The 26,295-nt window shown below is 46.5% G+C and overlaps 1 protein-coding gene across 7 annotated transcripts in view; it reads right to left on the bottom strand.

Annotated features, from left to right (window-relative positions):
• The window catches only part of PLD1 (phospholipase D1), a 56,434-nt gene that overhangs the window by 7,205 nt on the left and 22,934 nt on the right, over positions 1-26,295 (bottom strand). For 2 of the 7 annotated variants that reach the window (XM_054386360.1, XM_054386359.1), the window contains 10 exons: positions 25,510-25,591; positions 22,113-22,223; positions 19,414-19,624; positions 17,209-17,418; positions 16,178-16,291; positions 13,794-13,922; positions 11,752-11,870; positions 10,404-10,517; positions 5,011-5,121; positions 3,335-3,423 (listed from right to left, as the gene is read on the bottom strand). In XM_054386360.1, the coding sequence (XP_054242335.1) occupies positions 3,335-3,423; positions 5,011-5,121; positions 10,404-10,517; positions 11,752-11,870; positions 13,794-13,922; positions 16,178-16,291; positions 17,209-17,418; positions 19,414-19,624; positions 22,113-22,223; positions 25,510-25,591 (1,290 nt within the window). Of the gene's footprint in view, positions 1-3,334; positions 3,424-5,010; positions 5,122-10,403; positions 10,518-11,751; positions 11,871-13,793; positions 13,923-16,177; positions 16,292-17,208; positions 17,426-19,413; positions 19,625-22,112; positions 22,224-25,509; positions 25,592-26,295 lie in introns of all 7 variants that reach the window. The other 5 variants (XM_054386363.1, XM_054386362.1, XM_054386365.1 and 2 more) reach the window with 4 other exon arrangements.

Raw genomic sequence — 26,295 nt, 5'->3', positions numbered from 1 at the left:
CCCATCCAAGGTTGCTACATCAATTTTTAGGGAAGCGTATTTCAGGTCACAGAATTAACCAGGTTGGAAAAGACCTTCGAGATCATCGAGTCCAACCTATCACCCAACACCATCTAATAACTAAACCATGGCACTGAGTGCCTCATCCAGTCTCTTTTTAAACACTTCCAGGGATGATGACTCCACCATCTCCCCAGGCAGCCCATTCCAATAGCCAATCACTCTGTGAACAATTTCTTCCTAAGAAAGAAGATCATTGAGTCCAAACATTAACCCAGCATTGCCAAGTACTGCTGCAGAAGGGATGTTAGACTCAGTTTGAAGACACGTGCTGCTGCAAGGCTACACCAACTGCACAACAGACAGCCCTGCAAAGGATCTGATGGAGAGGACCATGCTGAAGTTCTGTTGGTGCCTAGCAAAGTGGAGACAGAGCTTAATTAAACCCCACCAGGGAGAACAGGACCACCCCAGAGACCTGCCAATGGACTTTAAGATAAAGTCCTGCGTGATAAAAGCCACCTCCAGCACTGCTCCACGCAGCACAGTTCTCCAGTGAGTGCTCAGACCTTCAGGAGAAGGAATAATTTAATCTCAGCAGACAACAAAAGAAGCTAAAGGAACACACTTTTGGTAATGTTCAAGGGGAAGTTAACTATCTTGCAGGTTGTGTCTGCCATTGTAAAAGTTGGTTGGAGCACCCTCCCAGCCTAGTCACACTGATACTGGTGCAGACTGGTGAGTATTGCCTGCCTGGCAGAGCACAGCAAAGATTACAGAGCTATCACAGCCACAAACCCAGAACCTAACCTGATGTTCCCACTACATCCTGGCTTTTAGAAGTCAGAAATGTCACAAAAGGTGGTAAAAGCTCAGAGCACAAGCAAAACAGTGATCATTCAAGGAAGGCAAGTATTTCACAGGCACATCACAACCCACCAAAACTCAGTTCCATTGTTCCCCTAAATAAACTCTGCCTGAACCCTGACCACATCCAGAAGAATAGCTACAAGTGTGGCACCACTCGAGGCTTTTCTTAAAGCCCACTTTTGGTTTTTCTTCGCTGACAAAAGCCAGATGCATCTCTTCTGCCAGCACCTTCCAGGCACCCCTGGGCGTTGGCAATCCCCTGCCCTGTGCCCAGGAGGAGGAGGAAGATGCTCCATTGAAGGCTGCTGCCACTAGATGGCAAACACAGTTTAATCAGAGCAAAACCATTTCAGGAGCAGTCTGAAGATGAGCTGAGCTAAGCACAGCTCCTGTTGTCTTCCCAGCACAGAGACCCCAATGCTGCACAATTCCTGTGTCTTTTAACTCACAGGAACAGTTTGAATCAAAACTGCAGTCTGTGCTTTAGTTTCAACCAGTGCTTCCTCGTGGCTGTTGCTATGCACTGTAAACTACCTTTAGTTTGTCACCAGGCCTTAGAAAGAGTTAATGAGATCTTACCCATATATGCCAAGAGACTTTTTATCATGAAAAAGATCTACCAACAAAAGCAGCTTGTTTGGCTAAGCCCAGTGTTTATTCAACTAGTTAGAGAGCCACCCATGGAAAAGAAAAAGAAAAAGAGAGGAAACCATGAAAAGAACATTGTTAGTGACATCAGTAGAAAATATTTAGTCTAGAAGAGTGAGAAGTGTACAAACTTAACTAAAGACCTTTATTTACAATTAAACATCAGCCTGTCATCTATGCTGTGTTCTCAGGACAGTTTGCAACATGAGCCTTTGATACAAACCATTTTGGTCTGAACTTTCTTTTAATCTCAGGCAATGCCAAGCACTCTGGAGTGTGGAGAAATTGAAACTTCTATTCAGTCAGGAATCACCCACAATAAGCTGGCACAACACTAGCATAAAATTGGAGTAATACACAAGTGAGCATCACATCTGAAAATGGGTCACTGAAGAATTTATGTCAACTCCCTGCCAGGTTAGACTTCTCGGTGTCTGGGCAGAAACAGTTACATAAACTTTATATAACAGGAAAATCTTAGCAAATTCTCCAGGTCATCTGCTAAGAGCACACAAGCAATGCAATCAACTCCCAAAAGCAGGAAAGACAATCCAGAGTGACTTTCCAGCACAGAAATGCCACCTCTGGCTGCCTGTGAGCCTCAAGGTTGCCTTACAAAGAGCAGCAAGACCATTTCCAGCAGCACTGGCACCAGTCCTCATTTACCCCATCTCTTTCATCCTTAGCTAATTTCAATTATTTGGGCTATGTGTTGCAGAACACAGGATACCAGCAGCTCCACCCTGTTACTCTGCCCTGTAGACATCTGCATAGCAGATAAGACCCACGTCCTCCCAGTTGGAATTGTGCTTCTCCTTCCACAGTGCTTCTGAACAAAACTTTTCTCATGGCAGCTCAAGTGGCCTGGCAGATACTGCCTGTACCCCAGTGTCTGCCTGCCTGTCTTGAGTTCACTGCCTTTACCCAGATGTGAATTTCCAAGCTCAGGTGCTAAGAGGAGAGAAATTTCTATGACCTCTAGGAAAGCAACCCCTGCATAGCTCTGTACAGCTACAGTGTGGAAAAAACAGGTCACTGCAAGGAGCTTCTCCATGGGTGGTGAAAAAACCACACAAGAGATGAAGGGACAAAGTTTAGAAAGTTTTCTATACATCAGCCCAGCAAGACCAGGATACAGTTTGAGTCTATGACATACACATGCCTCAAAGAGACTCTAGGGGAGCAACCTTAAGCAAGGCTGCTCAGGATCAAAGTGAAGGCAAGCCAGTACCTGTGGTATTAACCTTAATGTGGGGCATGCTGAAGTAAAAGGAGTGTCTAAACCATGGCTGGATGTGATCCATCCAGAAACAAACTATGGTCTCCTTGCAATGGCTGTAGGCTGTGAATACCCTTCCCTCCAGCACTTAACAGAAAGTTCAAACAGTAGCTGAACCCTGCAGTCAAATCCTCGAAATCTGTTTGCTTCCCCTACTTGAAGCCAATCCTCTCTGTAGATAATTTAAACCACAGATCCTGGTTCAACCTCCTCACCCATTAACTTGCCTGATCACACAGTTCAAGACTGCCTGAGGTGTCACTGAGCTACAATACCAAGGACTTGCTTTTAAGCAAGTTCCATAGTTAATAATACATTTGCATCAGGGTAAGCCCAGGAAAAAAAAAAAAAAATCACTTTCTGGCTGCTAAGAAACCCCTAAAGAGTCTCACTGCTGCAAACGCAAGCAGATGCCTGAATACCTGGTTCTGCATTGGAAAAAGCTATTGCACAGCTGTGGCCATTAAGATATTATTTTACACCACACCACATAAATGCACCTGGAAGACTTTCATTGCCTTGTTAAGAACAGGTTACCTGTGAGCTTTAAGAATCCTCTGAGCAATCGCATCGCCGATCTTGTTCCAGACAACTTTGTCATCAGCACAGCTAATGAAAAACTGGTTCTGCAGGAAAAGCAAAGCTGCTGTCAGGCACTGCCAGGCCAGCCAGAAAATATTTGCATGGTTTATTTCAGACCAAGAGCAACTCAAGATAGCTGGGGTTGTGTGCTGCTTTGAGTTGACACTTTGGGGTTTTTGTTATTAAGTGATGTGTGCCTGTGCTCACTTTAGGAACAAAGCAGTTCTTTGTTAAACACTCTTTAGGAAATTCACATAAAGAACATCCTGACAAGAGGATGAAGAAAAAGCCAACCAAAGAAAAAATAAACACAAACAAAACACAAAGAAAAGAGAAGAATAAGTGTCTCCACTCAGCCAGCACTGAGAATCACAGCACAGGACATTGCTGTAGCTCCAGGCTGTATGGATGTAAGACCAACCTTCCAAGCAGGAGGTTCAAGTATACACAGGGGACACTGCAAAGCCATGGAAGGGACAGGAAAATTATTGCACAGGCCACAAAAGCTGCTAACAGTTTTGCAACAAGGCTCATGAAGGAGAGGTCTGCTTCTATGGTCAGAAGGCTGTCAGCCTGGAGTCAATGAAAACAGCTCCAGGAATTCAGGGCAGATTTCATATTTATCGGGACTTTTAAAGGTTATCTAGTCCAACCTCCCTGCAGGGAGAGCAGGGACATCTTCAACCAGGTCAGGTTGCTCAGAGCCCCACACAACCTGACTGGGGTTGGGTTCCAGGGATGGGGCATCTATCACTTGTCTGGGCAACCTGGGCCACTGTTTCAACATCCTCAGCACAAAAAATGTCTTCCTTCTATCTAGCCTAAACCTCTTTTAGTTTAAAAACATCATCCCTTGCTCTGTCACAACAAACCCTGCTAAAAAGTCTGTCCCCATCTCTCTTACAGGTCCCATTAAGTACTGCAAGGCAGCTATAGAGTCGCCTTTCCTTAACAACTCCAACTCTCTCAGCCTTTCTTCATAGGCACCCCTCTGGACATCATATGATGATCCTTTTGAGTCCCTTCCAACTGAACACATTCTATGGTATGTATCTAAATGCCATGAAAAAATTCAGACCAAGCCACAAGAAGAGCTACCCTCTTGACAGCTGCAAGCCATGCTGTGGCAGTTGTGGGCTGTGCCTAGAAAATTTTCCACAGATCTTGAACAGAAAGTGGTGGAATGTAAATACATTACCATTAGACGTAAAAAGGAAAATAATGGTAAGTTCTAAGTAGTCCCATTGGACTTTCTCACTCTAGCAGATACTAACTTCTGGCTTCTGCTGGCTTTACTGACCTTGAATGCATTCTTCTTGTGGTTAAGTAACTAACAGCAACTCTCTCTTGTCCTTTGTCTACAGGGGAGTAGAGAAGGGAGCAGGAAATGGGAAGCTATTAGTAGCCCCCTGGTTTGTCCAGGGGTGTTGTTCAGCTGTTTATAAATTGTACACATATGTAAATATTGTATATTTTGTACACATTCATTGCATCTCATTTTAGGTTGTAGTTTGGTTTGTAAATACAGCTTCATTTGCCTTCTAATTGAGCAGGTCTGGCAATGATATGTTGGGGGGAATTTTCAACCCACCACACATGCCCAGAGCATCAGGACCCTCCTGGCCACTCACTTCTATGTAGATGTAGTGCTTGCTGTTCTCTATCACGCTGACGTAGGCGTTGTGGATGGACTCCTCGTGGTGTTTAATGCCAGCCGACCAGTCAGCAGCAGAACGGATCACCTGGAAAGCCAGACATGAGCACCTTCAGCACTCTCCCATCCAGGATGACAGTGCTGAAATTGAATTACAGTATCACAATATATCACAGTATATCAGAGGCTGGAAGGGACCTCAAGAGATCATCAGGTCCAACCCCCCTGCCACAGCAGGATCACTCAGGGTAGTCTGCACAGGAATGCATCCAGGTGGGTTTTGAAAGTCTCCAGAGAAGGAGACTCCACAACCCCCTGGGCAGCCTGTTCCAGTGCTCTGTCATCCTCACTGGAAAGAAGTTTCTCCTCATGTTGAGGTGAAATCTTCTGCGTTCAAGTTTGAACCCATTGTTCCTTGTCTCATCACTGTGAGCCACCCAAAAAGAGCCTGACCCCCTCCACTTGACACCCACCCCTCAGATATTTGTAGACATTGATCAGATCCCATCTCAGTCTTCTCCAGACTAAACAGCCTCAGGGCTCTCAGTCTCTCTTCACAGGGGAGATGCTCAAGTCCCCTAAGCATCCTCGTGGCTCTCTGTTGGATTCTCTCCAGCAGGTCTCTGTCTTTCTTGACCTGGGGAGCCCAAAACTGGATGCAGTATTCCAGGCATGGTCTCACCAGGGCAGAGCAGAATTATTTAAGAGGCAGTTCTCTTCCTCAGCACTGTTTACCTGTCAGGATTTCACCAAATATGGTAGCACGTGCAACATTCAGCAGTTACTCTGCACTGGCCATAAGGAGAAAAGATGCTCAAAAATAGTGTTGATGCTTAACAGTGTTTTGATTAAAACCAGAAGTGCCCTGTCCCCTTGCTTTGGTACTGCCCTCTCCCACCTCAGCAGTTCTGCATGGAAGCAGCACAGAAGCTGTGGTCTTGCTTCAGGTCCTATGCTTTGAAAATAACCTCAATTTCCAAAGCTTTCAGTGTGCACATCCAGTTGGTGATCTCCCCTCTAGCAGTCTCTAGAGCTGGTCTCCAGCTGGGGCCATGCCTTTTCCCCCACAAACAGGCAGTAGATAATTACAGTCAGTCTGATAATGCAGGCCAGGTCTTTGCCCTGAGCACTGAAGGTCATGGCTGTCTTCTGCCAGATCCTTGCACAAGCCACCCAGTTTGTGATGATACAACTTTCAAAATCCATAGGGGTTCAGCTGCCCACACTTAGTTATTAATCTTTACTGGAAATTCACATTTAGAGCAGACACTGTGAGATCCCTGGAGCACATTCTCTGCCTGCCTCCTGCAGCTCTTACGCAAGAGAGCCAAACCAAGATGAGAAACAACCTTTGCTCACGCTCTCAGCCAGGCTGAGCAAGACCCACAGCAGACAGCTTCCCATCTATGACCGCCAGAGCTGCTGCAGCATCTCCCCACTCCTGTGCCTTGAGTCAAGAAGCAGCCATGCTAGGCTCGAAGTGTCACTGTCCCAGATGGAAATGTAGTTTTCAACCACGTGTTGGTAGAGTGTGTGCTTAGGGGAAATGATTACTTGTGAGCAGTCTGCAAACATTGTCAAGGCAAAACCATGGGAAAAATAGCCTTAAAACATCCCAGTACAGCCATGGGGTCAGTCACACACAGGAGAAGATCCAAATGCTGAGCATCATAGAATCACAGAATGGTAGGGGTTGGAAGGGACTGCCAGAGATCACTGAGTCCCACCCCCCTGCCAAAGCAGGATCACCTAGCGCAGGTCACACAAGAATGCATCCAGATGGGTTTTGAAAGCCTCCAGAAAAGGAGACTCAACAACCTCTCTGGGCAGTGTATTCCAGTGCTCTGCCACCCTCACAGTAAGAAAATTCTCCCTGTGGAAGTGGAACTTCTTGTGTTGCAGTTTGTGTCTGCTGACCCTCATCCTCTCACAAGGCACCACTGAAAAGAAACTGGCCCCTTCTCATTGACACTCACCCTTCAGATATTTGTAAACATGAATAAGATCCCCTCTCAGTCTGCTCTTCTCCAGACTAAACAGCCCCAGGTCTCTCAGCCTTTCCTCCTAAGACAGATGTTCCAGTCCCTTAATCAGCCTTCCGTTGGACTCTCTCTAGTTTATCCCTATCCTTCTTGAACTGTGGAGCCCAGAATTGGACACAAAGCTCCAGATGGGGCATCAGAAGGGCAGAATACATAGAGAGAAGAACCTCCCTTGACCTGCTGGCCAGTGCAGCCCCTACCAACCAGAGCTGCTGTCTCCACTCTCTTTCAAGCTCCTCAACAGCAGCACTGAGGGCTGGGCCAGGCTTGTCACTCCTTTAAGTTGTTTAACCCATACAACAGTAATAAATGAGATGTTTGCTGTGGGCTGGTGCACAAATCCTACACAATGCAAGCCCTCATGGAGACTTCAAAGAGGTAAGGGCATTAACCACTGCTAGAACTGGATATTGCTTCACCACATCCCATTGTTTGCTGTGCTGGCATTGGCTGATAACTGAACTCCAGAATGGAAACAGAGATGGAAAAACCCTGGCACTGCCTTTGGCAGATGGCTATTTGACTCTTGCAAAAATCAATGTGCAATCACACTGCTACTGCAAGCAGGGCCCAGAAGTTCAAAATTAAAGGGGCTGAGAAACCATGTCTGACTAACCCTTGGAGCTAACAGGCTTCTTTCCCTCACCCCATAGAGCTGACAGGCTCCTTTCCCCCATCCCAGCCTGTACCTCCACATCATTTCCCATGCATGCTGTGTTCACCCTCCCTTCCCTAGGGGAAAGTCATGTCAGTGCTGCTCCTGCTACCTCCATCATCCTGAAAACACTTTGCTGCTCCTCTCCTCTCACAAAGGAGAGCAAAACCAGATGGTACAATGAGGTCAAAATCTGTTGCTGACAGGTCAGTGGCTGAGGCTCGAAGCAGCACTGCAATCCCACAGATCCTTTGTGCTCTCCCTTCCTCTGATCTGCCCACAACTGAAGATGGATTTGCAAACAAGCTCAGAAACAAGAAAAGCAGCAGACAGACTTTCTTCAGTAACTCCACAGCCAAGGACAGCCACTAGATGCTGGATTTTACCTCAGGGCAGTGACTTCTGCCTGTGAAGTTCCTACATAGCAACAAAATGTGGCTAACATGGGTTTGGCTGTTGGTCAGCCTAAGGATTCAACACGAAGCACAATGTCAGTCTAGTTGTTCCGAACAAAAATAGCTGGTGAAAGATTTTTAGGGTATCTGCTTATTTATGTGCTGGACTGGACCAGTAAAAGGAGACAGGAGCACCTGCAATCCTCTGGTCCCAAACCAATATATAGGACAGGCAAGAGGTTCATGTGACTGCAGGAAAGAAGCCATACAGTGGCTGATGCACACCCTGGGAGCTCCAGGAAAAGGCAACAAGGAGGAAAGGGGGTATCAGATCCAAGCTGCATGTCCTACCCCCACCTGACCTCCTGCAGCAGCCAAACGTGAAACCTTCATTAGGAGGAGACCCTGAGCCATTCACTGACCTGCCACAGAAACTTAAAGGATGCCCAAGGCAGTTGTGTCATGCAGGGATCAGAGGAATCCAGGCCAGTGTGAGCATGATGGAGCAGAGAGCCAAAGTTACATTATGTGCATGCAAAACCACACCTTGGAGCTTGAGGAGATCATCCAGAGATCATAATCCAGCTCCAGGGAGCCTGGGGCCAATGGACCTGCACTCTGTTAATGGTCCACCAGCCTGGGTAGAGAAGCCACCCTCACTGCTTCCACTGTGCTTAGTGCTGCAACCTCCCTCATCCTGGGAAGGTTGGTCCACCTCTGGGCAACGAGTTTTCAGCCTACCACCATGTCATTTGATTTATCTGGCCATCTGCAGGGCTGGGTTACTCTGACAGGTCTCTAAAAGCTGCAATCTGACATAAATTAGAAATGAGCAAAGTAGCTTCACATGAATAATTCAGAAGACAAACCTGCTCTTTGTGCTGCTTGTGGCATCGCTGAGAGCAGTGCCTTGTTCCCTGGAACAGTTATTTGCAACATCCCAACAACGTCGTGCTGAGGCTGTTTGCAAACAGCTCACCCATCACTCAGCACTGCTGTAGCTGAGCCTCAGCCTCCTCTCCCATGGGCCTTCACTCAGCAGCACCACAGCACAGACTGAAGGAAAGTCAGACTCAATTCAGTTTCTGCTTTGGGAACTGCTCCCAGCTCTGCAATCAGCAGAGCTTAACTTTTTGCTACAGCAAAGCCTATGGAGTTGAGGCTCATCCTGCAGTTAGAGCATGCTCTGGGGACACAAACCCAGGACAGTAAAGCCTTCCCAAAAAAGCTGGTGTCATGGACAAAGCTGGGGAGGCATTTGCAGCCCCAGGGATGCATGATGGTGCCTGCAGTGAGACTATTTCTCAACAAGCTGCAGGCATTGTTTGGAGGCTGATGTAAAATGCCTGACGCCCATGAGAAGTCCCTGTCCTCGCCATCCCTCACACCACATGAGGAGGAGCAGACAATGCCCTGGCAAGCCACAAACCCAGGAAAATGCAAGACTAAGCTTCCCCCAGCACTGCTGTCATCTGGGTGGACCACTCCTTACAAAGAGCACAGGCATGCAGTTTTCCTGACTTTGCTCTAATTACCCTTATTTCGTACATCTTTCACCCAGAGACACACACAATTGTTTTGCTGCTTCAGCAGAACTGCTTTGCCTTTGTTCTGCAACAAGTCCACATTTCTACTGGCTTGAGTAGTACTCAATACATGCACTCAAGATAGCTAACTGGGTTTTAAATATAGGTATCTTGGCAATTCTGACTGTGAGGATGATTGTCACAAGCGAGACTGTGGGCTGACTGTGCAGAACTGCAGAGGACCCACAGGGCTGAGTGGCTGCATAATAAAAAGCAGATGAAGTTTAGTACAGAAAACGACAGCCCTGAGACTCCACTTAACACTGGGCTCTACCTGACCATTGCAAATCTGAGCAAGGCATCAAAGGCCTGGGGTAGGCTGCTCTAAGATAAATATTCAGTGGGCAAACTCGACCCATCAAGCTTTCCCCAAACATAAACCCCAAGTGTTAGGCATTAGAGGAAGAGCAGCAGAAAACAAACCAGAAAATGACACAGTTACACAAAGTTGTGGTGTTCCTACAGCCTGGGGTACAGCTTGGTCCTCTTACCTCAAAGATGGAGACAAATTAATGCCACTCAGGAGAGATGCAGGATTTCATTGGAACTGAGGACCTGACCACCAGTGCTGAGAGCTAAATTAAGAGGTTTTTCATTTTACAGTTTCAAGTTCTGCCAGGCATCAACACTTCCTACTGAAAAGATCCAAACCAAGCTCTCTTGAGAGGTGATCAGGAGACATCAACACCCACCTGGACAGTGGCATGGACAGCCTCAGGCACCTGATACTTCAACTCGTTGGCAGTCTGTTGAGATTTTGGCAACAGGAACGGGTAGGACAGGGATCGGTATTTGGGCTTCATAATCTGCCCAGTGAAGAAAAGAAAGAAACAAAAAATTCTTGAGGAGATTGCAACACAGGCCTAGGGGGTTTGGGTGTACCCCAGGTGGGGAGAAGGGAAGCAGTAGGCTTTCGGGTGTGGTGTAAGGGAACTTTCACAGACTCACAGAATCGACCAGGTTGGAAAAGACCTCAGAGATCATCAAGTCCAACCTATTACCTAATACCTTACACCTCCTGACAACTAAACCATGGCTCCAAGTGCCACATCCAGTCATTATTTGAACCCCTCCAGGGATGGTGACTCCACCACCTCCCTGGGCAGCACATTCCATGGCCAATTACTCTTTCCGTGAAGAACTTTCTCCTCACCTCCAGCCTAAACTTCCCCTGGCACAGCTTGAAACTGTGTCCTCTTGTTCTGGCGCTGCTTGCCTGGGAGAAGAGACCAACCCCCACCTGGCTACAACCTCCCTTCAGGTAGTCATAGACAGCAATAAAGTCTCCCCTGAGCCTCCTCTTCTCCAGGCTAAACAACCCCAGCTTCCTCAACCTCTTCTCACAGGGCTGTGCTCCAGACCTCACCCCAACCTTGTTGACCTTCTCTGGACATGTTCAAGTATCTCAATGTCCTTCATTAAATTGAGGAGCCCAGAACTGGACACAGTACTCAAGGCGTGGCTTAACCAGTGCTGTGTACAGGGGTACAATGACCTCCCTGCTCCTGCTGGCCACACTATTCCTGATCCAGGCCAGGATGCCATTGGCCTTCTTGGCCACCTGGGCACACTGCTGGCTCATGTTCAGCTGTCAACCAGCACCCCCAGGTCCCTTTCCACCTGGCTGCTCTCCAGCCACTCTGTCCCCAGTCTGTAGCTCTGAATGGGGTTGTTGCGGCCAAAGTGCAGAACCCAGCACCTGGACTTGTTGAATGCCATCCTGTTGGACTCTGCTCATCTATCCAGCCTGTCAAGGTCCCTCCTACCCTCTAACAGATCAACTCCTGCCGCCAACTTGGTGTCATCTGCAAACTTGCTAATGGTGGACTCTATCTCCTGACACTTTGTATGCTTTGGGACATGCTTACCGCTATGCTTTGTACTTTTGTACATTAGTTGCTTTTCCATTTAAACTTTCCATCGCTACCCAGTCCATTTGTGGAAGCCTCATCCTTTTGCCCCCCTCGGGGCCACAGAGCATCTGTCCTGTTCTAAACCAGCGCAGATCTCCCTCCCCCAGCAGCAATGGCCACCCCTCACCTTGGTGAAGTTCCAGCGCTGGATGAAGTGCCGGGCGACGTCGCGCGCCGCTCTGCCATGCACGGCGGAGGAGATGTCGTGCCAGGGCATCCTGGGCATGGTGTACCTGTCAATGAAGTCTATGGGACAGGAAAGCACCTTCAGATCTCCTCAGGCAGAGGACACAATGTGGAGAAGCACAGCATCCCATTGAGTGCACCCTCAGCAAGTTTGCTGATGACACCAAGTTGTGTGGTGCAGCAGAGTCTCACAGTATATCAGAGGTTGGAAGGGAACTCAAGAGATCATCAGGTCCAACACCCCTGCCAGAGCAGGATCACTTAAGGTAGTCCACACAGGAATGCATCCAGGTGGGTTTGGAAAATCTCCAGAGAAGGAGACTCCACAACCCCCCTGGGCAACCTGTTCCAGTGCTCTGTTATCCTCACTGGAAAGAAGTTTCTCCTCATGTTGAGGTGAAATCTTCTATGTTCAAGTTTGAATCCATTGTTCCTTGTCCTATCACTGTGAACCACCAAAAAGAGCCTGGTCCCCTCCACTTGACACCCACCCCTCAGATATTTATAGACATTGATCAGATCCCCTCTCAGTCTTCTCTTCTCCAGACTAAACAGCCCCAGGGCTCTCAGTCTCTCTTCATAGGGGAGATGTTCAAGTCCCCTAATCATCCTCGTGGCTCTCCGTTGGATCCTCCAGACGTGCTGGAGGGAAGGGATCCATCCAGAGGGACCTTGACAGGCTGGAGAGCTGGGCCCAAGCCAACCTCATGAGGTTCCCCTGGCCAAGTGCAAGGTTCTACATCTGGGTCAGGGCAATCCCAAGCACTGATATAGGCTGGGCAGTGACAGGCTTGAGAGCAGCCCTGAAGAAAAGGACTTGGGGGTGCTGGTGGATGAGAAGCTCGACATGAGCTACCAGTGTGCACTTGCAGCCCAGAAAGCCAACCAGAGCCTGGGCTGCATCAAGAGAAGTGTGGCCAGCAGGACGAAGGAGGTGATTCTCCCCCTCTGCTCTGCTGATACCTCACCCGGCGTCCTGTGTCCAGTTCTGGATCCTCCATTACAAGAAAGATCTGGAATGTTTCCAGAGAAGGGCCATGAGGATGATCAGAGGGCTGGAGCTCCTCTGCTATGGAGACAGACTTAGAGAGTCCTGGTTGTTCAGTCTGGTGAAGAGAAGGCTCTGAGGAGACCTTATTGTGGCCTTCCAGTATCTGAAGGGGGCTACAAGAAAGCTGGGGAGGGACTTTTTAGGTGTCAGGCAGTGATAAGAAAAAAAAAATAGAAATGGGTAGACTCAGATTGGATGTTCGGAAGAAGTTTTTCACCATAAGGGTGGTGAGACACTGGAACAGGTTGCCCAGGGAGGTGGTGGAAGCTCCATCTCTGGAGGTTTTTAAGGCCAGGCTGAATGTGGCTCTGAGCAACCTGATCTAGTGGGAGGTGTCCCTGCCCATGGCAGGGGGCTTGGAACTAGATGATCCTTGAGGTCCTTTCCAACCCTAACAATTCTATGATTCTATGATCCCCCTCCTCAAACTGAAGTTACGTCATGGCAGACGAATTTAGATACACGCAACTGCCCACAGTCCAAGTCACAGGATCACAGGATGTTAGGGTTGGAAGGGACCTCTGGAGATCACTGAGTCCAACCTCCCTGCCAGAGCAGGACCATAGAATCTAGTGCAGGTCACGTTAAAATGAATGCATTATCAATATTATAACTGAAGCACATCAGGCTCACAACAGTGCAGGCTCACTGTTGTCCTTTCGACTCATCATTTACATAAACCTGCACTGCCATTGTGTGATGCTTACTCCAGACATCCTGGTTTCCCCTGTAGTGCTGTAGTCCATGGGCTCTAAGAGCATAAGTGGCCCTAGAAGCACTCAAAGGGAGTTTTGCTGCTTCTTCCTAGCAGCCAAACCGAGATAACCTCATTACCTCTGGCCCAGAAGCAGCAGTAATGTGCTTTGAGAGTCAATAGCTGCAGAAGTGGGCTTGGGGCACTGTAGTGACTTCCAGGGTGTGAAAGCACTTACCAGCAAAAGGTTTGTCAAGCTGAACCCAGTCTTTGAAGACAAAGTTGCAGTAGTCTTTGCCATGCCAGAACCTGGTTTCCCCATACAGCTCACCAACGCCTGTCTTCAGGCTACGGATGGATCCTTTATCTGTCACAGGCAAACAAGGTAACAAAAAACACACTCCAAAGTCACAGGTGTCCATCACACACCACTGGTGAGAGACTCACCACCACAGGAAAACTCTGCTGGCACTTGCCCATCCTGGTTGGCTGAAGCTGTTTTCATAGAATGGTTTGGGTTGGAAGGGATCATCCAGCTCCAACCCCACTGCCATGGGCAGGGACACCTTCCACTAGACCAGGTTGCTCAATGTCCCATCCTACCTGGCCTAGGTCTTCTCCCTAGTCTTCCTATTGCTTTCACAGGATGCATATTAATATTATTTTTATTCCCTACTGCAATTTAAGTGTTATGGAAACAAAAAGCAGATGCTGAGTTCTCCATACATCAGACTAAACTGAAACACTCATTAAAAAAAATATTCACCCCATGATCTTTCTACAGTCTTATGACATCTAAGTATTACCCTGTGGCAGTCCACTTCCCACTGCAGCTGAGCACAGTGGATATCTGTACAGGAAAATCACATTTAAAGCGTGCACATTATGGGATGTACAGCAACACTGACTTCATAAATTTTACAGCGCTAATGAACTGATTCCAAGCTCTTTGCCAGGGGATTTATTATTTTGCCTCTACAGCAGGGTGGATCTCTAACAAAAGCCAGTCTTTATTTAAGTACAATGAGATAATAGAAAAGCTCATGCCCCCTCATTAAGGGTTGTTGGGGATTTTTTTTTGTTTGATCTTTTTTTTTTCCAACTAATAATAATGTCATGGCACCTTTTGATCCCATTTTATACCTTGAACAAATGGATTCCCAATTCCAAGTTGATGGTGATGTAAAATGACTAAAATATTGTGGATAAGGATATTCCCTCCTAACAGGATCCCTCTTCTAGAGCACACATTTTTGAGTGCAAGGTGAAGTCTCTTCCCTCTCTCTTAAGGAAACCAAAAATGTCTGCCTGGACCACAGACATTTAATTCACATTAATTCCTGACCCTGAGAGCAGCCTTCATCTGTTGTTCCAAATAGCAGTGCAGTAACAACACAGTAACATGCCAACAGCAGAAGCCTTCTCCTAGCCCAACCACATCACCAACCCTTCTCCTAACCCAACCACATCACCAGGTAACATGCATAAAAAGACCTCTTTCAGCAGTCAACTAAACACACAACAGTGCAATAAGCTCACAGGAAGCAAGAGCTGCCAGCCTGCTGTAACCCCACCGAGCCAAGCCAAGCTGAGCCATGCCAAGAACACCATGCAGCAGATATGCACCACAGCTGCCTTGGGAAGCTTGAGTTCCTAGTGAGAGTCCAGGTGGAGCTGGGGAATCATCAACTCAGCATGGTTGAACAGGAATGGGTGGGCCATGATCTCCAGCCAAAAGATGTGTCACACACTGAGCTTCAATGACTGCACACCGACTCATGGGTGAGCACGAGGTGATCACAGGGCAGACCGCACTCCACAGCCATGAAGCAAATGCATCTCTTCCTCATCACCCACCACTGCTTTGTAACCAGCATTTTAGAGCTGGCACTTAATGCCCTAGAGGAAGGTGCTGAATAACTGCTCCTCACTCAGTACCACAACTCCAAGACATCTTGATGAGCTACCATACTCCCTTTCAACATCAATCCAGATTTCAGCTCAGTGCTCATCACCACACCCAACTCCTTTCAGCTGAGTATGCTTTCATTGGCATTAATAAGGGGCAAAAGGGAGCCCACTCCCACCCCCAAGTCTTAATCCAAACATATCAGCCACTTTGTTGTTTCCTCTCTCTGTTTGCATTTGTCTTTCTGCATCAAGCTTATTTTAAAATATCCAGTGCAGATATTCCACTACCTAATCCCAGAAGCAAGCCTTGACAGGAAGGGCACTGCTCAAATAACCAAACACCAGAATCAGAGATGTTTCCTCAACTGTTCCCTGCTGTTATTATTGCAAGTGTTTATTTGGGTTTTGTTTGGTATTTTTTTTCTTTAGTTTGTTGTTGTTGGGTGTGGTTTTGGTTTGTGTGGGGTTTTTTTTATTTTTTTTTATTTGGTTAAGTTTTTCATTATTTTATTTCTTTATGCTGCAGTTCTTGAAGCTTCCAGAAAAGGCTCTTCTGCCTGGGTGTCCTCAGAAGACTACTAAGGATGCTGGAAGAACAACAAGCAGCAAAGGCTGATTCTGGCACCCAACCTAACTCTCACCATCATTACAATGCAAAAACAAAGCTAAAGCCTGAAGGGATGTGCACCTCTGCCTTCCTTCTCCACTTACCCTCCCGAGGCTCAGCAAGCCCCTGTTTGGATTCAGTATGGTGATGAAACATTTTCAGATGGGGCTTTAAACTCTGGATTATATTCGGTTGACTTCTAGTGGAGTTACAGTAACCTGCAGAAAGTCAAGATGCTCTATTCATGCCAAAAACACATGTCCAGCTCTGCTGCACTGCTGCCTGATCCTGTCTGGAGACACCTTGCAGGACAGGAGCTCAAGAGAGACACCAATATGCTGAAACTACAAGTGATCAACAGGCAAAGGATCAAATTCAAGACCTGTCAGATTTTAAACCAAACAGATGTATTGATGCAGCAAAGCTATGGCTATGCCCTGAGCTGATTACAACCAAGGCAGATGATCCAGTGAGGCAGGAGTAAGATCTGCAGAGACTGAAACACAAATAAGTCCCCACAGTGAGCAAGATACAGCTTCAGGAAGTGAGGACTTCAGGAAGGACTCCATGCTAGGACAAATGTCAAGCCATTCATTGCAATTTTAGCTTTGAAGCTGTTTTTCATGTGGGGAAATAAAAGCTGCATCTGAATATCCATCTGTTGAAGAGTCTCTCCTCTCTAGTGAGTGGGAAAATTGGGAATATTTCCATTTAAGTGAACTGATTTAAACCAAGGTAACACAAGCCTGTGAGAGGGAACTCTCACATCCAGAAACTCTTCTGCTTGTTATAATAAATACAAGTTGAAAAATGAATGATTCAATTCTCCCTTGCAGGAACACAATTTTCCCCAAAATATAAGCATCAGGTATCCCACACACCACATCCCATCATCTGATGGCTCATAACAATTCCTGCTTAACCAAATGCAAGTCCGCTTCAAACTTCCTGTGTACCTTCTGCCAATTTCCATACCAACTGCACAGTTTGTTATCCTGATAGTTAAGAAATACACCAATATTCCTTCCTTACACGGAACACATTACCCTAGAAATCATGTGAATCTGCACACCCACCCACCCACCTCCAGACACACTTGATGCATGTGGTGTGGCTGAAAAAAAATGTTACTTACTTGAGTCACTGTCTATGCTGCTGACGCTGTCGACATGGTGCATGCCGTGCCTATGGAGATGCTTGTAAATACTGAACCTTGAAAACTTTTTGGATTTTCCTATTCCTTTCATTTTGGAGCTGTCTGGGGCATCATCAGCATTTCTTGGGAGCAAGTGGCTTTCCGGGGACAGGGCTGGTGGCTGCAGTGGGACATGTTCAGACGATTCTGCTGCTGACTTAAAAGATAAAGGATGCTGCTGGAAGTGAGGTACAAACAGGTTGCCCTTTAATTACAGGTTATCATGCTTGTCAGTGCTCAGAAACAGACAAGAGCCAAACTCTGCTCCATGGCAAAGACATGTCAGTGCTCAGAAACAGACAAGAGCCAAACCGTGCCCCATGGCAAAGACATGTCAGTGCTCAGAAACAGACAAGAGCCAAACCGTGCCCCATGGCAAAGATATGTCAGTGCTCAGAAACAGACAAGAGCCAAACCGTGCCCCATGGCAAAGACATGTCAGTGCTCAGAAACAGACAAGAGCCAAACCGTGCCCCATGGCAAAGACATGTCAGTGCTCAGAAACAGACAAGAGCCAAACTGTGCCCCATGGCAAAGACATGTCAGTGCTCAGAAACGGACAAGAGCCAAACTCTGCTCCATGGCAAAGACATGTCAGTGCTCAGAAACGGACAAGAGCCAAACCGTGCTCCATGGCAAAGACATGTCAGTGCTCAGAAACGGACAAGAGCCAAACCGTGCTCCATGGCAAAGACATGTCAGTGCTCAGAAACGGACAAGAGCCAAACCGTGCTCCATGGCAAAGACATGTCAGTGCTCAGAAACGGACAAGAGCCAAACCGTGCTCCATGGCAAAGACATGTCAGTGCTCAGAAACGGACAAGAGCCAAACCGTGCTCCATGGCAAAGACATGTCAGTGCTCAGAAACGGACAAGAGCCAAACTCTGCTCCATGGCAAAGACATGTCAGTGCTCAGAAACGGACAAGAGCCAAACCGTGCTCCATGGCAAAGACATGTCAGTGCTCAGAAACGGACAAGAGCCAAACCGTGCTCCATGGCAAAGACATGTCAGTGCTCAGAAACAGACAAGAGCCAAACTCTGCTCCATGGCAAAGACATGTCAGTGCTCAGAAACAGACAAGAGCCAAACCGTGCTCCATGGCAAAGACATGTCAGTGCTCAGAAACAGACAAGAGCCAAACCGTGCTCCATGGCAAAGACATGTCAGTGCTCAGAAACAGACAAGAGCCAAACTCTGCTCCATGGCAAAGACATGTCAGTGCTCAGAAACAGACAAGAGCCAAACTCTGCTCCATGGCAAAGACATGTCAGTGCTCAGAAACGGACAAGAGCCAAACTCTGCTCCATGGCAAAGACATGTCAGTGCTCAGAAACGGACAAGAGCCAAACTGTGCCCCATGGCAAAGACATGTCAGTGCTCAGAAACGGACAAGAGCCAAACTGTGCCCCATGGCAAAGACATGTCAGTGCTCAGAAACGGACAAGAGCCAAACTCTGCTCATGCAAAGACATGTCAGTGCTCAGAAACGGACAAGAGCCAAACTCTGCTCTATGGCAAAGACATGTCAGTGCTCAGAAACAGACAAGAGCCAAACTCTGCTCCATGGCAAAGACATTTCAGTGGCAGCCAGGAATAGTTTTGAGGGAGAGAGTCTGTACTGAAGAGGTACTCAGTAGAAAAAACCAAAACAAAACAAACAACACATTAATACTAACAGTACAGTCTTCAGTCCCACTAATTTACTCTGAATTATCACTCCTCTTGAAATGTGCCCAAATTCAGATGTCTCTAGATTGTTTAGATATCTCTGGATGCATACAGATCCAGGTTGGCAGAAAGCTCAGCCAGCAGAGCTTGAGCTGAGGGCTCAAGTATCCAGAATTTCAGAACACTGCAAATTTGTGCTGTGCACACCTAGCAAAGTTTTATTAAGAATGTAGCCTCCAAATTGTGACTGCTGGAGAAACCCAGCTCTCTATCTCCATGCCCTAGTGAGGGCTGACCATGACCTAGCCCTAAAGAGTCGTTGGATGCTTAGCTATTTCTTCCTTCCCATTACCATCCCTCTTTAAGCTTCCTAAACCCAGCCCCATGCTTAGAACTTGACACAACTTGTTCAACCCCAGCACAGATGTGACACACAGATGTTGGAAGGTGGTCACCAGCTGGAGCAAGCTCAACTTACTGCCAGGTTGGTTGTGGACACTGACTTGACCGCCGTCATCCGCTTCACACTGCCCACGTCGGTCAGGCGATGCTCATCGTCATCCCACCTGCCATAAGCCAAGTCAATGCCACCCACAAATGCCACAGACTGGTCAACAATGACCAGCTTCTCGTGGTGGGCCCAGAGGTACACCGAGGAGGACACGTGGTCTGGGTGTCTCATCACCTGGGGGCAAAAACCAGCACTCAAGCTTAGCACCACTGTCCAGTTTACACTTCTGCTAGAGAGCTGTCCAGCTGTGGTAGCTTTTAGGCTATGCCTTTAAATTTTTTTTGAGCAGAAAGTAGTAAAAATGTAAATAAATCACTATTGGGTGATTAGGAAAAAATAGGAAAATAATAAATAATGATTAATATAGATACAAAATAATATATAATAATAAAAATAGGAAAAAAAGGAAAATAATGATTATTCTAAACAATCCCATTGGAAAGATAGCTACCATAATTGGGTTTCCAAAACAATCTCTTATCTTTTCTTCACTTCTTCACTCTGGGAGAGACTAACTTACTTCTGCTTGACCTTGACTGCATAACTGTTTTGACTGGTATTAAATTCTCTGCTTCTGTCTCTCTTCCCTTGTGTACAGGGTGGTAAGGGGGAGGCAGGAAGAGAGAAGCTATTGCAGCTCCCCTGATCTTTGGCCAGGGGGATCCTTGTGCTGTTTGTTAATTGTAAATACCTGCAAATATTCTAAGTTCTGTATATTTTGTACACATTCATTGCATTTCATTGTAGATTTCAGTTTTGCTTGAAAATACAGCTTCCAACTGAGCTGGTCTGGCAAAGTTAATGTTGGGGTGATACGGGGAGGAATTTTCCACCCACCACACTAGCTTTTTCTTGGCTGCTCAGGATGATGGGCAAACATTGGAGTTCCTAGAAGATGCCTACACACAGACACTTGTAATTACTGAAGCTACATGCTTCCTCCTGAGCTGGGCTCACCCTTACTGGCAGGCAGGTGCTTCCCCATGATGCAGGTATTCCCAGGCAGCAGCAGTTACTGCTGTTGGCATAGGTCACCCTTGCAATGACAACATTCATAAGAGGACCATAGTCAAAGCAACTGTTCCAACAAATACACTGATGCTTTCAGAGGAGCTACAATAGCTGAGCTTTCAAACAGAGCCAGCTTGGAAAGAAAACAACATATTGGTGGTCTGACTCACTTCTTCAGTTGTTGCTGCTACAGAAGTGAAATGAGAAATTTTTTCTCCCCATTTAAAACCAGCGAGTTGTTTGATGCTTGCTTATGAGATTCTTTTTGACATGTGTTTATGGCAAAGTCATTTCAATATCTAAGCATACAGTACACAGGTTGTTGTTTGTTTGGTTTTTTGTTGTTTTTTTTTTTTTTTCAATTTCAGAAGAAAGTCAGCCAGTTTCCTGGGGAAAAAGTGACAGTTTCACCTGGCTGATCCCAAACCTGTTACAGAGCCAGCGTGTATCTGGAGAAACCTGATCTCCTTTGGGATTCACAGATCTGGCCAGCCTGATCTAGTGTGAGGTGTCCCTGCCCATGGCAGGGGGGTTGGAACTAGATGATCCTTGTGGTCCCTTCCAACCCTGACTGATTCTATGATTCTGTGATTGCACTGGGTTGGAAGGGACCCTCAAAAGTCATCACGTCTTAACCTGCCTGCATGCAGTAGGGACACCTCCAACTGGATTAGGCTGCCTACGACCACATCAAGTCTGATCTTGAATGTTTCCAGGACAGGGCCTCAACCACATCCTGGGCAACCTGTTCCAGTATTTCACCACTCTCATTGTAAAGAACTTCCACCTTTTGTCTAACCTAAATCTCCTCTGCTCCAGTTTCAAACCATTGCCCCTCGTCCTGTCACAACAAGCCCTTCTAAACAGTCCTTCCCCAGCCATCCTGTAGGTCCCCTTCAAATATTGGAATGTGGTAATAAGGTCTTCCTGGAGCCTGCTTACTGCAGGGGAGTTGGACTAGAAGACCTCTAAAGGTCCCTTCCAACCCAGTGCATTCTATGATTTTGTCTTCTCCAGTTCACTTCCCAGTCTTGCTGCAAAGATGATGGTGAATGGATGCTTCCCTTTGCCATCACAACTGACCGAGTGACAGTAAATCTATTATCCTAACAGTCTGTCAGCCATCCCCCTGCATAACATACATCTTACTCCTCATTAAAATATGTTTGACTCCAATTTAAAAAGCCTAATGGAGCTTTATTTACTGGTTCATGTGCCACAACCCATTTTCTGGTAGAGCAGTGGCATAACAGCGCAGGACAGCAGAATGCTGTTCATTTATGATGGGAAATAACCTCCTGTGTTGACTCCTGTCCTCTGCATACCAACAGAAATGCTGAAAGGAGACAATGTTCTCAAATGATAATCTTCCACTTGTCATAGGAAACATGTTTCTTGTGAATTAGATGAACAGTTGCTTTGGCAAGTCTGAACCAGGCATCTTTGTGCTCAATTATAACTCAAAGAAATGATGCTGCCAGATGTGGCAATCACTGCATGAGTGATTCACACATTCTCAGACTATTCCTGCTGCAGTGGCTGGGAATTGCTGCTCTTGCAGTTCACACCTAAATACACTGAGGGTCAGTACAAGCTATGAAGAACAAATAAATGTTCATGTCCTCCATCCAACTGCCTGATGCATACTTACCTTAATGTTTGGATGGAGACGCATGAGCGTCCTCTTGCTATATTCACTGTTGATCCCAAGGGCAAGCTCCACCTCTTTGTACAGCATAACAAAAATTCTCACTCCTTGTTGCTGTCAGGAACAAAAAGAAACACGTGGGATTCAGGTGTGTCAGTGGGTACAGGCCATTTCCAAAGCAAGGAGAAGCTAAGAGGCAGTAAGCATGTTGTGCTTGCAGACAAATGCAGGCTGAGGTTACTTCTTGACTATGCTCTTCCAGATCCACAGTGGTGACCCCACAGCACGGAAGGATCTGCACTACTCAAAGCTCTTCAGCTTCCAGAGAAGGGCTCAGTACCTGGATTTGTGTGTGAAGAGCTGAGCTGATGACAAACACCCTCACCAGAGCATTAGAATCATAGAATCAGTCAGGGTTGGAAGGGACCACAAAGATCATCTAGTTCCAACCCCCCTGCCATGGGTAGGGACACCTCACATTCTTAGAGGAAGAGGAGCCCCTTTTGAACACCCTTTGAGGTAAGATTGCTTTGCAAACGTGATTCAGTCCGCATGTAATCGTGTGGAATCCACTGAAGTTCAGTTTTCTCCTGCTTCATGTTGCCCTGAGGTTTGCCTAGAGTTAAAAGCCTCTGGCAGGACAATACTACCAGTGTGGTGATATGGACATCCCTCTCCTAAAGGGGATGCAACCAACTCCACACCAGCAAACAAGTTGGTTTTTTTCCCTCATAGTAAAACTAAACAAGCTCCTGGAATACAAGCAGCAGCTCTCCAAGCATGGTGCTTTTTTTCTGACACAGGACAGTTTCCAAGAACACTTGCAAAAAGCACTTTCAAAACTGCCAAACAATTCCCAAACCTTGACTGATGCTGGTCACACACTGGGACACCTTCAGTTGCCATGAATCAGAATGCTTTAAAATCTTGCAGTTGAGTTTGCCAGCTTAAACTTGAGACTTGAACTTTCCACAACCTTTTAACTTCCTATTCCCATAAAGCTGCTACTGAGAGCTTCAGCATTCTCCAAATTGTAGATGATATTCTGCTCTCCAGAGAAATCCAAGGCAGCACTGGTCACACAAAGGACAGCCTTACCCCTATACCTAGACATCAGCTTGCTCACTGCTCTCTTGAGTCAAAGAAATGCTGCAAGTGAAAGAGCAGGTAAATATTTCCAGGAACTAACCTCAACACACTCCTCACTCTTACAAGGTATTTATAGCCTGAGGAAAATCCATGTCAACATGACAAAACCTAATTCTTCCATCCAGTGAGCACACCCAATGGCCAGGTTTCACTTGCCAGAAAGCAAGGCTACTTCCAAATCAACAACAGCCAGACACAAATCCACCTATTTTATCCTGGGCATACACAGGGATGAGGACTGAGACAACAACTGGTTTGGAAGGAGAGGGAGTCAAAGACTATTTCAGCATGTTCACCTGGACTCCTGCCCTTCTACCATACCAAGAGTTCAAAAGACTTCCCCAGCTGTGCTTCCCTTCCTTGCCACAGGACAATTTTAGCATTTCTAGCAGAGTTATCACAGGTTGGATGCACAACTGAAGCACAGCCCACATGCAGAAACACCTCACACCCAACTTCTTGGTCTGCCTCATGTGGCTCCACATTCTCTACACAGAACACATTCTCTATTATCTGGATCTAGATGTGTTATTGCAAAGCAAAGTACAACCAGCAGAAAAACAATCTGTTTTCTGAGATGAAAATGCTTAAAGGAAAGTCAAACAGAGATGGCTGTTGCAGTTGCTTGCTCATCTCAAAATGCTGCAGGAGAAAGGAGGACAAAGGTGAGTGCCAGGAAAGGCACCAGGTCAACAGCAGGTCTGAGCTTTTCTGTTCAGAGGAAACTGCAGAAGGAAACATTGAAACAGAAGGGAAAATAGCCTTATCAAGCTTATACAGACAGTTGCTTGCTGAACATGAGCATTCATTAACTCAGATAACAAGGCAATGCAAACAGGAGGCCAAGTGTCTGAGCCATGTTATCACCTCCTTGTAAACAAGTTGAACACCACAGACCAGCTCTGGGGAATGTGATGCTGCATGTATCCTTAGGTTTTTTTTTCACACCTTACTGAAGCCCTTTCCTCACATCCCTCCTTCACAGCAATAACCATCATGATCAGAAATTCCACTGAGGAGACAGGCAGAGAGGACACAGATGATATGCTTCGTTTTAATGGCCACAAAAGCCCTAAGAACACAAAGAGAGGAACAGGTAATAAAAGCCAACTATCAAAAAAATAAAGCCTTCTCTGATCCTCTAAGTTGTCTTTAGAAAGAAAAATAATAATAAAAGGAACACAAACATCTTTCTTAGATGTTCCACTAAGACTTATTGTAACTGATGGCAGCAGCTGTGGAAGAGCTATGGCACGAAGAGATTTGGGCATGGCTGGGCAGCACAAAAGCAAGATGGACTTCACCAGGGTAACAGGGCTGGGAGACACTGGTATGATGTTCAATGTCAACAGGCACTCCTTTACTACAGCAAGGAATGGTGGGTGAACAGCAAGAACAGAGCTCCTTGATGCTCAGTTGCAGTAAGGAGCTTTGCAATATCTCAAGTCTGGAAAACCCCAGAGAGGGCAATCATGAGAGAGCATAAACCTCTGCATGACACCACGTGGCTTTTTGATCATGACATCCTGATTTTCTTGGCAGACTGATGGTATCTTTCACAGCTTCAGCTCAGCTGCAGTACAGAGACACAACACATGGTAATGACAGACAGGACCTGCAGAGCACACTAACGTACAAACCATCTACCAAGAGCCACCACAGAGGGCTCGGTCTTTCCCATACCTCCATATGCCTATTACAGAAGGAAAGCACCAGACAGCAACAATTCTTTGACCCCCACAAGGGCATACAGTACTCATAATGCAAAGCTGAAGTGACCCAAATCTGAGGACTGGATGGGGCAATCAGAGGATCATAGAATCACAGAATGGTCTGGGTTGGAAGGGACCTCCAAAGGTCATCCAGTCTGACCTCCCTGCAGTCAGCAGGGACATTCCCAACTAGATCAGGCTGCCCAGGGCCTCATTGAGCCTCACCTCGAATATCTCTAGGGAAGGGGCCTCAACCACTTCCCTGGGCAACCTGTTCCAGTGTTCCACCACCCTCATAGTAAAGAACTTGTTCCTAAGTGATCTACCCTTCTGCCTTCAATCTCTCCCAAAACCAAACAGCAGAGGAATAAATCAAAACACAGTTTTCCAAGGTCATCTGAAGTTAGGCTTGGCCAGATTTGCTTCTCATCCCTACTAAAATAATTGGTGCAAACACTCCAGTCCCAGTCTGACCCTGTACCAGGGTGGGTGGCAGAGGGTTTTCTGTAGGGTGAAGGTTGCAGCTGGCGCTCACTTACTGCTTTCCGCTTGAGGATGCAGTCCAGCCGCCAGCGATTGCCTTCCACCACAGGTCGTTTCATGAAGATCTCTGGGCTCAGCCTAAGAAAACAAAAGGGTGGAAAAAACACAGCATTTGGATCCTGCAAACAAAGCACTGGTCTAAATCATCATCTTGGGAAGCAAAACCATTAGAGTTTATAGAAATTGGATGTGAAGGCTCATATCCTAGAATGATGCATTCTCCAATGCAGCATTCTCTCCAAGAACCATGTCATGCTCTCTGTGTTTTTAATAACAGAGCATTACAGGGGGCAAGGGAGGTGTCCAGCACATTCATTTCAGAGTTCAGCAACCCAGGAGACCAAGTTTAACAGTGATGTATGAACAGGGAAACTTGGACTCCATCTGTGGAAGAAAAGAAACACAAAAGAAAACCCCAAGGTAGATTTGAAAGCAATATGTGGATATAAAAAAAAAAAAAAATCAGAGCAGGATTTCACTCTCCTGGGTCCTTAGGCTGAGCAGCAGAGACTTGTGTTAAATTGTCCTTGATGCCTAAAGACAAAGCAATATGACCTCTCCACAGGACATTTTGTTGATTAGTTTTAAGGATTAGGAGGAATAATTAATCATCTCATTAAACTCCTTTACTTGTTCCGAGGGTCAAAACTTGTGCTTGGATAAAGCATATTGCTACATCCTAAGAACCATGCTTCTGACAACTTTTTTTATGTCAGTCTCCAAGTTTCAGCTAAGTTGGAATTCTAAGACACATCACCAGTTGTTTGAATAAACCATTAACA

The sequence above is a fragment of the Indicator indicator genome, chromosome 13 (assembly GCF_027791375.1).
Source record: "Indicator indicator isolate 239-I01 chromosome 13, UM_Iind_1.1, whole genome shotgun sequence".
NCBI classification, from domain to species: domain Eukaryota; kingdom Metazoa; phylum Chordata; class Aves; order Piciformes; family Indicatoridae; genus Indicator; species Indicator indicator.
Note: the sequence above shows the minus strand (reverse complement) of the source record. Positions and strands in the feature narration are given on the sequence as shown.